At 49.9% G+C, this 10,303-nt stretch overlaps 1 protein-coding gene across 3 annotated transcripts in view; it reads left to right on the top strand.

The window, feature by feature from the left end:
* PHF12 (PHD finger protein 12) overlaps positions 1 to 7,591 on the top strand; it is a 37,082-nt gene extending 29,491 nt beyond the window's left edge. The window contains exons 9-15 of one of the 3 annotated variants that reach the window (XR_011493688.1): positions 17 to 812; positions 2,039 to 2,164; positions 3,135 to 3,278; positions 4,803 to 4,901; positions 5,645 to 5,727; positions 6,272 to 6,463; positions 6,809 to 7,591. Coding sequence is in view for 2 of the 3 variants with exons in the window: in XM_014830937.3 (XP_014686423.1) it covers positions 17 to 812; positions 2,039 to 2,164; positions 3,135 to 3,278; positions 4,803 to 4,901; positions 5,645 to 5,727; positions 6,325 to 6,463; positions 6,809 to 7,143 (1,722 nt within the window). In the remaining variant the exon portion in view is untranslated. The other 2 variants (XM_014830937.3, XM_070482691.1) reach the window with 2 other exon arrangements.
* The last annotated feature ends 2,712 nt before the right edge of the window (positions 7,592 to 10,303 follow it).

Below are 10,303 nucleotides of genomic sequence, written 5' to 3' on the forward strand. Positions count from 1 at the left end.
TCTCCTTCCATTGCAGTGGCTCTGTAGTGTTGTTGCGCTCCAGTGCAGCATATTGAAACATTTATCTGCTAAGCAGATGCCTTCGCATTGGGACTCTGAACAGACAGAGAAGGCTGATATTAAGCCTGTTATTGTGACTGACAGCTCAATCACCACCTCCCTGCAAACAGCTGACAAGGCACCTATACCTTCCCACTACCCCTTGTCCTGTCCCTCGGGGATTAGCACCCAGAATTCCCTGAGCTGCTCTCCACCCCCCCAGCCCCCAGCCCTAGAGGACATCAGCTGCAGTTCTTGTGCGGAAAAATCCAAGAAAGCCCCCTGTGGGACTGCCAACGGGCCAGTGAACACAGAGGTGAAAGCCAATGGCCCACACCTCTACAGCAGCCCCACTGATTCCACGGACCCCCGGCGACTTCCAGGCGCCAACACCCCCCTACCAGGCCTCTCACACCGGCAAGGCTGGCCCAGGCCCCTCACGCCACCAGCGGCTGGGGGGCTTCAGAACCACACCGTCGGCATCATTGTGAAGACAGAGAATGCCACTGGCCCCAGCTCTTGCCCCCAGAGGAGTTTGGTTCCTGTCCCAAGCCTGCCCCCTTCCATTCCCAGCTCTTGTGCCAGCATCGAGAACACCAGCACTTTGCAAAGAAAGACTGTCCAATCACAGATAGGACCTCCGTTGACAGATTCAAGGCCACTGGGCTCACCCCCAAATGCCACCCGGGTGCTCACTCCCCCCCAAGCAGCAGGAGATGGTATCTTGGCCCCAGGAGCCAACCAACGATTCTGCTCACCAGCGCCATCATCAGGTGAGTGCTGCTCGGCCTTTCATGCTCTTCCTGGCAAATAAGACTTAAGATTCAAAAAACACTTACATCCCTGTGAATATTTCAGAGGACTTTGGTCTCTGTATTATTTGTCCTCCCCTCCTTTCTGTGATAGAAGAGAAAGCACATGTTAACTTGTCCCCATCTTATAGGTGGGACTTCTTAAGCTCTGAAAGATTAAGTGATTTTCTTAAGGTGACTTTCCATGTCAGTGCAGGATTGGAACTACAGCCTGGGTCTCTTGACTCCACCTTCCCACACCTTCTGCTTATTTTGTTCCATCACCTTAGAGGAAGGCAGTATGCTCTCTGGAGCCACTGTGGTCAGCCTGAGGTTATGGGTCATGGCATTGGTGCCTCATGATCCACACTGGAGACTGGATCCTCGCCCGATCCAGATTCTCAGAGCCAGCTCATTTGAAGGAATTTCCATGCTAGGAAAAGCAGAGACAGAAAGCAACACTGCCTTTCAGAGTAGCTGCAGAGTGGGATACCCACAGAGGTTGGTCTGGCCCAAAAGCTTAACCTCAGACCACATGCCAAGAGTTAGTTCCTTACGTCCATACTTAGCCCGGCGTGAACCTGCTCTCTCAGCTATCCCCAGTCAGCATTCAGGACCTCAAGGTTGCTGACCCCAGCATCTGAACCAGGTTTCAGATGCTGCTGGAACCCCCTGTGGTCTCTCTCGTCTGAACTGAAGCCGGCCTCCTAGTCAGCTGGGAGTCTCGGTGACCAGGTGACTGTGACTTCTCTGCATGGGGGCCCCTGGTCCCAGGATGGCCCATACTCAGGCTCTTTTTCCTGTTCTGTTTCTCTCTTAATACCAACCTGAATAGATTTTGCACCTTGTGATTTGAACATCAGTAGGCAGGAATTGCAGGGACAGTCACCACTATTTAAATGAGTAGAGGCAGCAGGGAGGTAGTCATGGCCCAGAGAATGAAGCTACCCCACCACGTTCCCCAGAGCAGTAGATCTCACTGGTTCTCAGTGCTCTGGAGACTCCTGCGTGCCCGGGTGCATTGTCGTTCCATCTGCCCTTCCTCACCACGCGTTTTTAGCTCTAGGAGTTCCAGAGCCTGTGGGGTGAGAATCAAGAAGGGAACATCACCTTGGGTCCGAAATCCAGACCTGTCTCAGCAGTGGGGGATTGGACCGGTGGGTTTCCCTCAGGCGACGTAAGTAACAGTCTTCCTGCTCCGTCCCCAGATGGCAAGGTCAGCCCCGGCACGTTATCCATAGGAAGCGCTTTAACCGTACCCTCTTTCCCAGCCAACTCTACTGCCATGGTGGACCTCACCAACTCACTTCGAGCATTTATGGATGTCAATGGAGGTGAGTGAGTGAGCTGCTGCTCTACCACCAGCTGCTGGGGTGAAAGTGCTGTCCCTACACGGCATTCAGCTCATTTCAAAAAGGGACTGAAGTGGGGGTGCCTGATCTCAGAGGGCTGGGGAGGTGGGTAGGGGAGTGGGATAGGAAAGAAAGCCCCTTCCCCTATCTCTGCCTTACACACATGCATATACGTATAATCAAAGATGAAGGCAGAGCAGGGCCAAGCTGAACCAGTGAGAAGAGAAGAAAATCACTTTAGGCAGGTCACCTGGTCTTGCAGAATAAAACCAGGAGGAGCCTCACTCCCAAAGGAGGGAACTCATCTGTGAGAAACCCCCAAAGTCGAGGACAACTGGGGCAGATCTTGATCTCAGTGAACAAAGGGTGGGTAGAAAATCCAGGCCTCAATATTGGACATCCAGGCCCTCCCCCACAGGCAGGCAAGTGGTTTGTCTTGCTCTGTCTTTCTACTTTACCTAGAATCAAGCTACCCAGCTGCAGGAGGCATCAGCACAGGCTATATTGGGGCCCATCTCTCTGCAAATGGCTAGTGAGATGCTCAACTCCCGACCTTTCTATCACTTTGTACTCTTTGCTGTCTGAGAAAAATCACTTGACTGGATTTTAGAAATGCTGAACTGGGGCCGGCCCTGTGGCATACAGTTTAAGTTTGCACACACCGCTTTGGTGGCCCAGGGTTCATTGGTTCGGATCCCAGGTGCAGACTAGCACTGCTTATCAACCCATGCTGTGGCAGGCGTCCCACATATAAAATAGAGGAAGATGGGCACAGATCTTAGCTGAGGGCCAGTCTTCCTCAGCAAAAAGAGGAGGATTGGCAGCAGATGTTAGCTCAGGGCTAATCTTCCTCAAAAAAAAAAGAAATGAACTATTTGCTCTGTGACCCTCACCTACTTCCACATTCCATTTCCTCCTCAGCTGCTTTTTAATCTTTCTCTTTGGTTACTAGAAATCGAGATAAATATGCTGGACGAGAAGCTGATCAAGTTTCTGGCCTTGCAGAGAATACATCAGCTTTTCCCCTCCCGAGTCCAAGCTTCACCAGGCAGTGTCGGGGCACATCAGCTGGCTTCTGGAGGGCACCACACAGAAGGTATGTGCATACGCATCTGCCACCACACCACACCGTCAGTTCTCCCCTCTGTGTGAACAGCCATCTGCCCCCTTGGAGAATTTCAGCTTTCAATATCTCAGTCCTCCTTGTGTGCCTTTAATGCACTCAGTAAAGCACCATGGTTTCTTTTCTCAGAAAGCAGGAACAAGATGGCAATCACAACTTTCAGATCAGACTTGGGGAAGTGTACTGTGACTGTCTTTCATACACATCCACTTTGAGACACAGAAAGCAGCTATGCGTGCCTTTGGGTATATGTGGTGTGCTTTCTGCTCAATTGCTTTCAAATATTTGAATTAGAAGAGTTTCCCAAAAGGGAGTTTTTCAAGTTCAAGGTGAGAAACAGAATAACACTTTGGCTAGTGTCCTGGAAATTCATCCCAAAAGTTTGACTCTGCTTAGGATATCCCTTTGAGGATTAGCCATTAAAAGCCTTGATGCTTAAAAGTGTGATCCCCAGACCAGCAGCATCAGCATCACCTGAGAGCTTGTTAGAAATGCAGAGCTCAGGCCCTTCCTCAGACCTGTGGCATCAGAATCTGCATTTTAACGAGATTCCTAGGTGATTCATATGCACATTAAAATTAGAGAAACATTGGTCTGTGCCTTCTGTTTTTTTGCGTGGCCTCCCTGAAGTATCAGCTGATATATCCCTGATAAACCAACCTGTAGCCCAGGAGCTTAAAGTACTATCATCCTTGAATTCTATGGCCATCTTCAAAGGTGGACCTTCTTGGAGCTGGCCCTGTGGCCAAGAGGTTAAGTTCGTACGTTCTGCCTTGCACTGCCTGGGGTTTCACTGGTGCGGATCCTGGGTGCAGACCTAGCACCACTCATCAAGCCATGCTGAGGTGGCGGCCCACATGGTGGAGCCAGAAGGACTTACAACTAGAATATACAACTATGTGCTGGGGGCTTTGGGGAGAAGAAGGGAAAAAAAAAAACAAAGATTGGCAATAGTTGTTAACTCAGGTGCCAGTCTTTAAAAAGTGGGGGAGGCTGGCCCAGTGGCGTAGTGGTTAAGTTTGCACGTTCTGCTTCGGCATCCCAGGGTTCATAGGTTCGGATCCTGGGTGCGGACCTACACACCACTTGTCAAGCCATGCTGTGGCAGGTGTCCTACATATAAAGTAGAGGAAGATGGGCACGGATGTTAGCTCAGGGCCAGTCTTCCTCAGCAAAAAAAAAAAAAAAAAAAAAAAAAAAGAGGATTGGCAGCAGTTAGCTCAGGGCTAATCTTCTTCCAAAAAAAAAAAGAAGATGATCCTTCTTATCCTATGTGGGAAATGCTGTGGGTGGGGAGAGAATGCCTCACTATGCACCCGCCCAGTGTCAGATGTGAGTTTGGAAAGATGACTCTTCCAGTGGGATTATTTTCCCCAAACCGTGAACCAAAGGTCCAGGTTCTGTTGGTTTATGTTTGAGCCACAAGTTCTGTTGCTCTGTGTTTGGATCCCAGGTTCTGGGTTTCTGAGTGATCCTCTCCCTGTGTTTGTCTTGTAGTGCAGAGAAAGGAGGTACAGGCCCGAGCTGTGTTCTACCCTCTCTTAGGGTTGGGAGGAGCTGTGAACATGTGCTATCGAACCCTCTACATCGGGACAGGTGAGCCACCTAGGAGAGGCACTGAATCTGTTCAGCCCTGAAGACTGACACCCTTATCCACAGAGGCTAGAAAGGGGTAAGGGAAGCCCTCTCCAGGGCTAACTGGTTTGACCCAGCAGATACCCGGACGAGAGGCTACTAAGAACGAACACTCTCGGCTACTTGTCTCCCTGACTCAGGCCCTTTTGCTTTGTGCCCAGCGTGGCATCAGGAGAGATGAAAGTCAGCTCTGACTGCTGCTCAGCGAGGCATTTCAAACTCTGCAGGAAATACCTGAGCAAAGGGCAAATGCTGTGTCCCTGGAAGTCTTTAAAAAAGTGATGGGGCTCACACATACCTAACCTTTAGTTAGCCCTGTATCTTGTACAAAGGAACAGACAAATTAGCCCTTAGCCTAGAAATTTACCTTTCTTTCAGATGATAGGGTTTATGAGCCCTGCACCCAATGTTGTGCTCTCATGGAAATATCCCATGCTCTTCAGTAGCTCACTATTCCCCTCTGGGCAGCAGCCACATGTTCCAAAGCAAATCAGCTGGCAGGGACAGCTGTTCTTTGGCAGGAGATTGGAAAATACATTGGTTTCTGTTCAAACATACAAGGAGGGGGCCCTGAGCTACCTGCCCCTTGAGGTCTCTACTAGTGCCCGCCCAGGAGCTAACTCCCTCCCTCCCCACCTCCCCCATACATACACCTTACAGTCTGTTCTCTGCCTGCCTTTTCTTCTACTCCTGCCGCCTTGCAGGAGCTGACATGGACGTGTGCCTTACAAACTATGGTCACTGTAACTACGTGTCCGGGAAACACGCCTGCATATTCTACGATGAGGTGAGGGGTGGGGATGGGGTGGGAGGGAGCTCTCCTCCCCGCTCCCAGGGGTTGGGTTTTTGTTCAGTGCCCTGGAGTGAGGAGAAGGGGGTTGGGAGTCCTCTCCTTTTCTTCCCTTTCTTTTCATTCCCGGAGGAGAAGAGTCTTGGTGTAAAAGGGCACCCTACCATGGCTACCTGCTCCCCGGGAGTAAGGCTGCCATTTCTCCTGAAGGTGGTCACAGGCTCAGCACGGGGAGCCCACCCTAAAGCAGGGAAAGGGACAAGCATAGAAGGAAGCCAAGCCCTCTTGGTTGTGTCCCTGTGAGTTTCATCATCATCATGTGCCAGTGAATATCATTTCAATAGGAGCCAGTGCTGAGGAGGCAGAGTGAAGGAGCAGTGGGAGAGTGGGGGGTATGGGGTGCTAGGAAGGAAGGCTTAACGGAGAAGGTAAGTCTTGAGCCCCATTCTAAAGGAACAGGGAAGGGGGCATGATTGGGGAAGAAAGAGAGCTCCCCAGATAGAGCAGCACAGTGTTCTCCATGTGTCCTCTCTCCCCTTAGCCCCAGGCCCCACGCAGCAGACCACACATCTTATCTTCCCTCCTCCTCCTCAGAATACCAAACATTATGAGCTGTTAAACTACAGTGAGCACGGGACAACGGTGGACAACGTGCTGTATTCATGTGACTTCTCTGAGAAGACCCCGCCAACCCCCCCAAGCAGTATTGTTGCCAAAGTGCAGAGTGTCATCAGTAAGTTGGAGCAGAGGCCTGTGGCCACAAAGCCTGCCGTTTTGGGACATATTCTCCAAGGCCGCAGTCAGGGTGGCTCTGGCTTGCTGCCAATGATCTACTGTCTCTTGCCTTCCCATCCAGTTGGCCAGGTTCTTGCTCGTGGGCCCAGGGAAGGCCTCGGAGAAGCAAGTGCTATGCACCCACAAATGTGTACACACCTACTTGGGGACTTCAGCGCTTTCTGAGCGTCCCTCACCCTTGTCACACAGCAGTTAGAATGGGGAGGGACCCAGCCCTGGCAAAGAGCCCACGTGGGTTAGCTGCTCACTATTCCTCTCCTGTAACCGTTACCCTTTTTCCCAGGGCGCCGCCGGCACCAGAAACAGGATGAAGAGCCAAGTGAGGAGGCAGTAATGATGAGCTCCCAGGCCCAGGGGCCACAGAGGAGACCCTGCAACTGCAAAGCCAGCAGCTCAAGCTTGATCGGGGGCAGTGGGGCCGGCTGGGAAGGCACGGCTTTACTGCACCATGGCAGCTACATCAAGCTGGGGTGCCTGCAGTTTGTCTTCAGCATCACTGAGTTTGCGACCAAACAGCCCAAAGGCGATGCCGGCCTGCTGCAGGATGCGGTCTTGGCCGAGAAGCTCTCTCTCAAGCCCCACCAGGGCCCTGTGCTGCGCTCCAACTCCGTTCCTTAGGACTGGCGGCTACCCGGTCACCCGCCTGTCCACCCAACCCAAGACTCCTGCAATGCAAAAATGTACACAAACCAAGCCCGGGTTTTTTCTATACTCCACCAGAAACCCCTCAACTACAATCTTTGCATGAAATGAAGAAAACCTTTTGACTGTTTTTTAAAAATCCTTTTTCTTTTCTCAAGTTCTAGGGGGCATTTGCACATATATTTGTACTCACCATTTCATGGGAAAGCGGCAGACCCGAGCTGAGGAACAGTGTGGGCAGGGAGGGGAAGGCCCATGGTCTGGACACTTCCTCCAACACAAAACCGTTCCCCACCCACCTTCTGCTCCCTCCCCCTCGCCCGCCGTTGTAAAATAATCAGAAACTTGTTCTATTTTGTGGCAGTGACAATAGTTTTATATTAAAAGAAAAAAATACAGTTTTCATACAGCAAAATCTATACAATATCATTGTTTTATTTAATATAAAGATCGCTACCCACCCTTCTTCCATGTTCCCACCCTCCAAGTTATTTTCCCTTCTGCAGCGGTTGCACTACAGGTAGCTACTGTGTATTATGGACAAATGAGAAATGAATTCTTTTTCTGGCTGTCCATCTATTTTATTTCAAATAAGGAAAAGTGTATTTGGATTTTGTGTAAATACATCTAGTGATGACATTTTTTCAATGTTTTTAAAAACTGTGTACAGTACTACATGTGGTAGAGCGTTTTCTTCAAATTGTCTATTGTAGCAAAAATGTTTTTGTCGTAAACCTGTTTTGTCTCCTTTTTTTGTTCTCTTGCCACTTCTCTCCTCTTCCTCCCACCCCCAGCTCCCTCCTCTCCTCCCATCCCCACAACTAGTACCAATGTACATAGTAATTGTAATGTTTTAGACTTTACAGAAACTTTCCTGTATTCTGTATATAAAAAAACAAAAATACTTCAAATTATGTTTTCTGCCTGTCTGTCCTACCTGTCATCACCCTTAGAGGGGACCCTCCCTGAGATCTTGGTCCCACAGTCTCATTGAACAAGTCTCATTCCCAGATGCTCAGTCTCCACGGGCAGTCAGGAGAGGGGAGGTGTTGTAGAAAAGTAAGCCTAAGGCAGGTCGGGGAAATGGAAGGGTAGGGCTGATCTGCTAGGGGGCTGTTGTATGGTTTGGTGGGTGACCTGAGGGAGTTTAGAGGGCTTGGTTATTCGACATGATCAGATTCTGCAAGAACCAGAGAGTGTGCAGGTCCCTGCTCCCGTTGGCTCCAAAACCAAGACATTAAAACGCGCTGGCATGAGACCTCTGCATTCTGGTCTAGAAGCTTTAACCTAAGGAGTTGGCGCTGCCTTTGGTCCTAATTGTTTGCTACCATATTTTATTCATCTATTCTGGGAGAAGTCATAACACCTGGTTTTGTCCTTTCCCTGTCAGCTTTAGCTGGGCATGGGATAATTCATTCATTTACTCAAGTATCACTTGAGTTCCTCCCCTGGCTTAGCCTCTGCTAGGACTTGGGTCTTGGTCTAGATCACTTGCTGTGAGCATACGGCCCCTGTCTCGGAGCTTAGAATCTAGTGTGGAGAAATTTGTTGATCCAAAGTTCTCTGGGGAGGAGCCAGCCCAGTGGCGTGGTGGTTAAGGTCTGCACGCTCCACTTTGGTGGCTGGAGTTCATGGGTTCAGATCCCAGGCATGGACCTACACCACTCATCAGCCATGCTGTGGCAGTGAGTCATACAAAATAGAGGAAGATTGTCACAGATGTTAGCTCAGGGCTAATGTTCTTCAACAACAACAAAATACATACATAAATACATATAAATTTAAACACAAAAAGTTCTCGGGAACATGAAGACAAAGGAGAAATCCAGTCTCTAGACCCAGCTATGCCACAAGTGATGTGACTCAGAATCACATCTTTTCTACAACTGCGGTTCCTCGTCAGAAGACGAGTCTACCACGTTACCTTAATTTTAAGGCCCTGAGAACTCTCTTATTAAACCAAACTCCATCCTTTCCTCCTCTCAGACATTATGTGACAAACTTGCTCCCAGAAGTTTTTCCTGAAGACAGTCTCTGACTCCTTCGATAGCACTTGTGTGTCTATCCCAGCGCTGTTTGAGTAGGTGGGACCTGTTGGCATGTCAGGATTTTGCCTTGGGGATGGAGAATGCATGCATTTGTTTCATCAATATTCCATCTCTAGCCTCATCCCACAGCATCTATAATTGAACCCTGAATCCATAGTGCAGCTAAATAGGAAACTTCCCCTAGAGCCTGAGGTCTGTTCCTGGCTTCCATCTACCTGCCTAGCTTTGTCACCACCACTCTGCTCCCCCTGCCCTGGTGGGCTTCTTGAACTCTTTAAAGGCAGAAGCATATATTGTTCTGCTCCATATTTTCACGGCTAACCACACTGCTGGGCACACCATAAATGCCAAACAATGGGTGCTAAACTATACTAGGTTTCTCAGGCAAGGTCCATTCTTCTGGCAAGTCACCTGGCCAGGAATACCCTTGCCCATGCATCCCTAGCTGTCCCCACCCACCTTGCCGTCATAGTTACTTCTTCCATTGAGTAATGGAGCTTCTTTATTTCTACCACCGGTGAGAACCATTCCAGAGACAAATTTCCTCCTGAGGATTAAATAACCGGTTTTACCCCCTGTCTCTTCCTGTTTCCCTTCAGAAATGGAGGGGGTGGGGCAGAGGCAGAGGGATACAGATAGCTAAGAAATGAGAGTTGACAGCCCTTAACTGATGGTGCCACCCTGAACACACTACCGTCACCTCTGGCCTCTATGGGAAGAACTGGGAAGAGTCCTAGAAGCTGAGGGCTGGATGTGAGGAAAGGAACTGAAGGGCTTGTTTACGGAGAGCAAGGCATCCAGGACCAGACTCACTCTCTCGGACATAACAGCATTCACGTACACACGCCCCTCCAGAAGGCAAGGACTGTGCTACATACTGACACCCAGAGGGCTTACACACCCTGTTAGCTCCTCCTGCAAGGCCTTAGCTACAGGGCACGCGCACAAAGGACAGGTAAATACGAAGATGTTCATTCAAGCACACACATTGGCAGAGACTATAGACACATGCACACACCTGGAGGCACTCTCAGCCCGCATGGGCACAAACATGTAAAAGGTGCTCACGCAGGCACGCACACCCACAA

Source organism: Equus asinus, chromosome 13 (genome assembly GCF_041296235.1).
Source record: "Equus asinus isolate D_3611 breed Donkey chromosome 13, EquAss-T2T_v2, whole genome shotgun sequence".
NCBI classification, from domain to species: domain Eukaryota; kingdom Metazoa; phylum Chordata; class Mammalia; order Perissodactyla; family Equidae; genus Equus; species Equus asinus.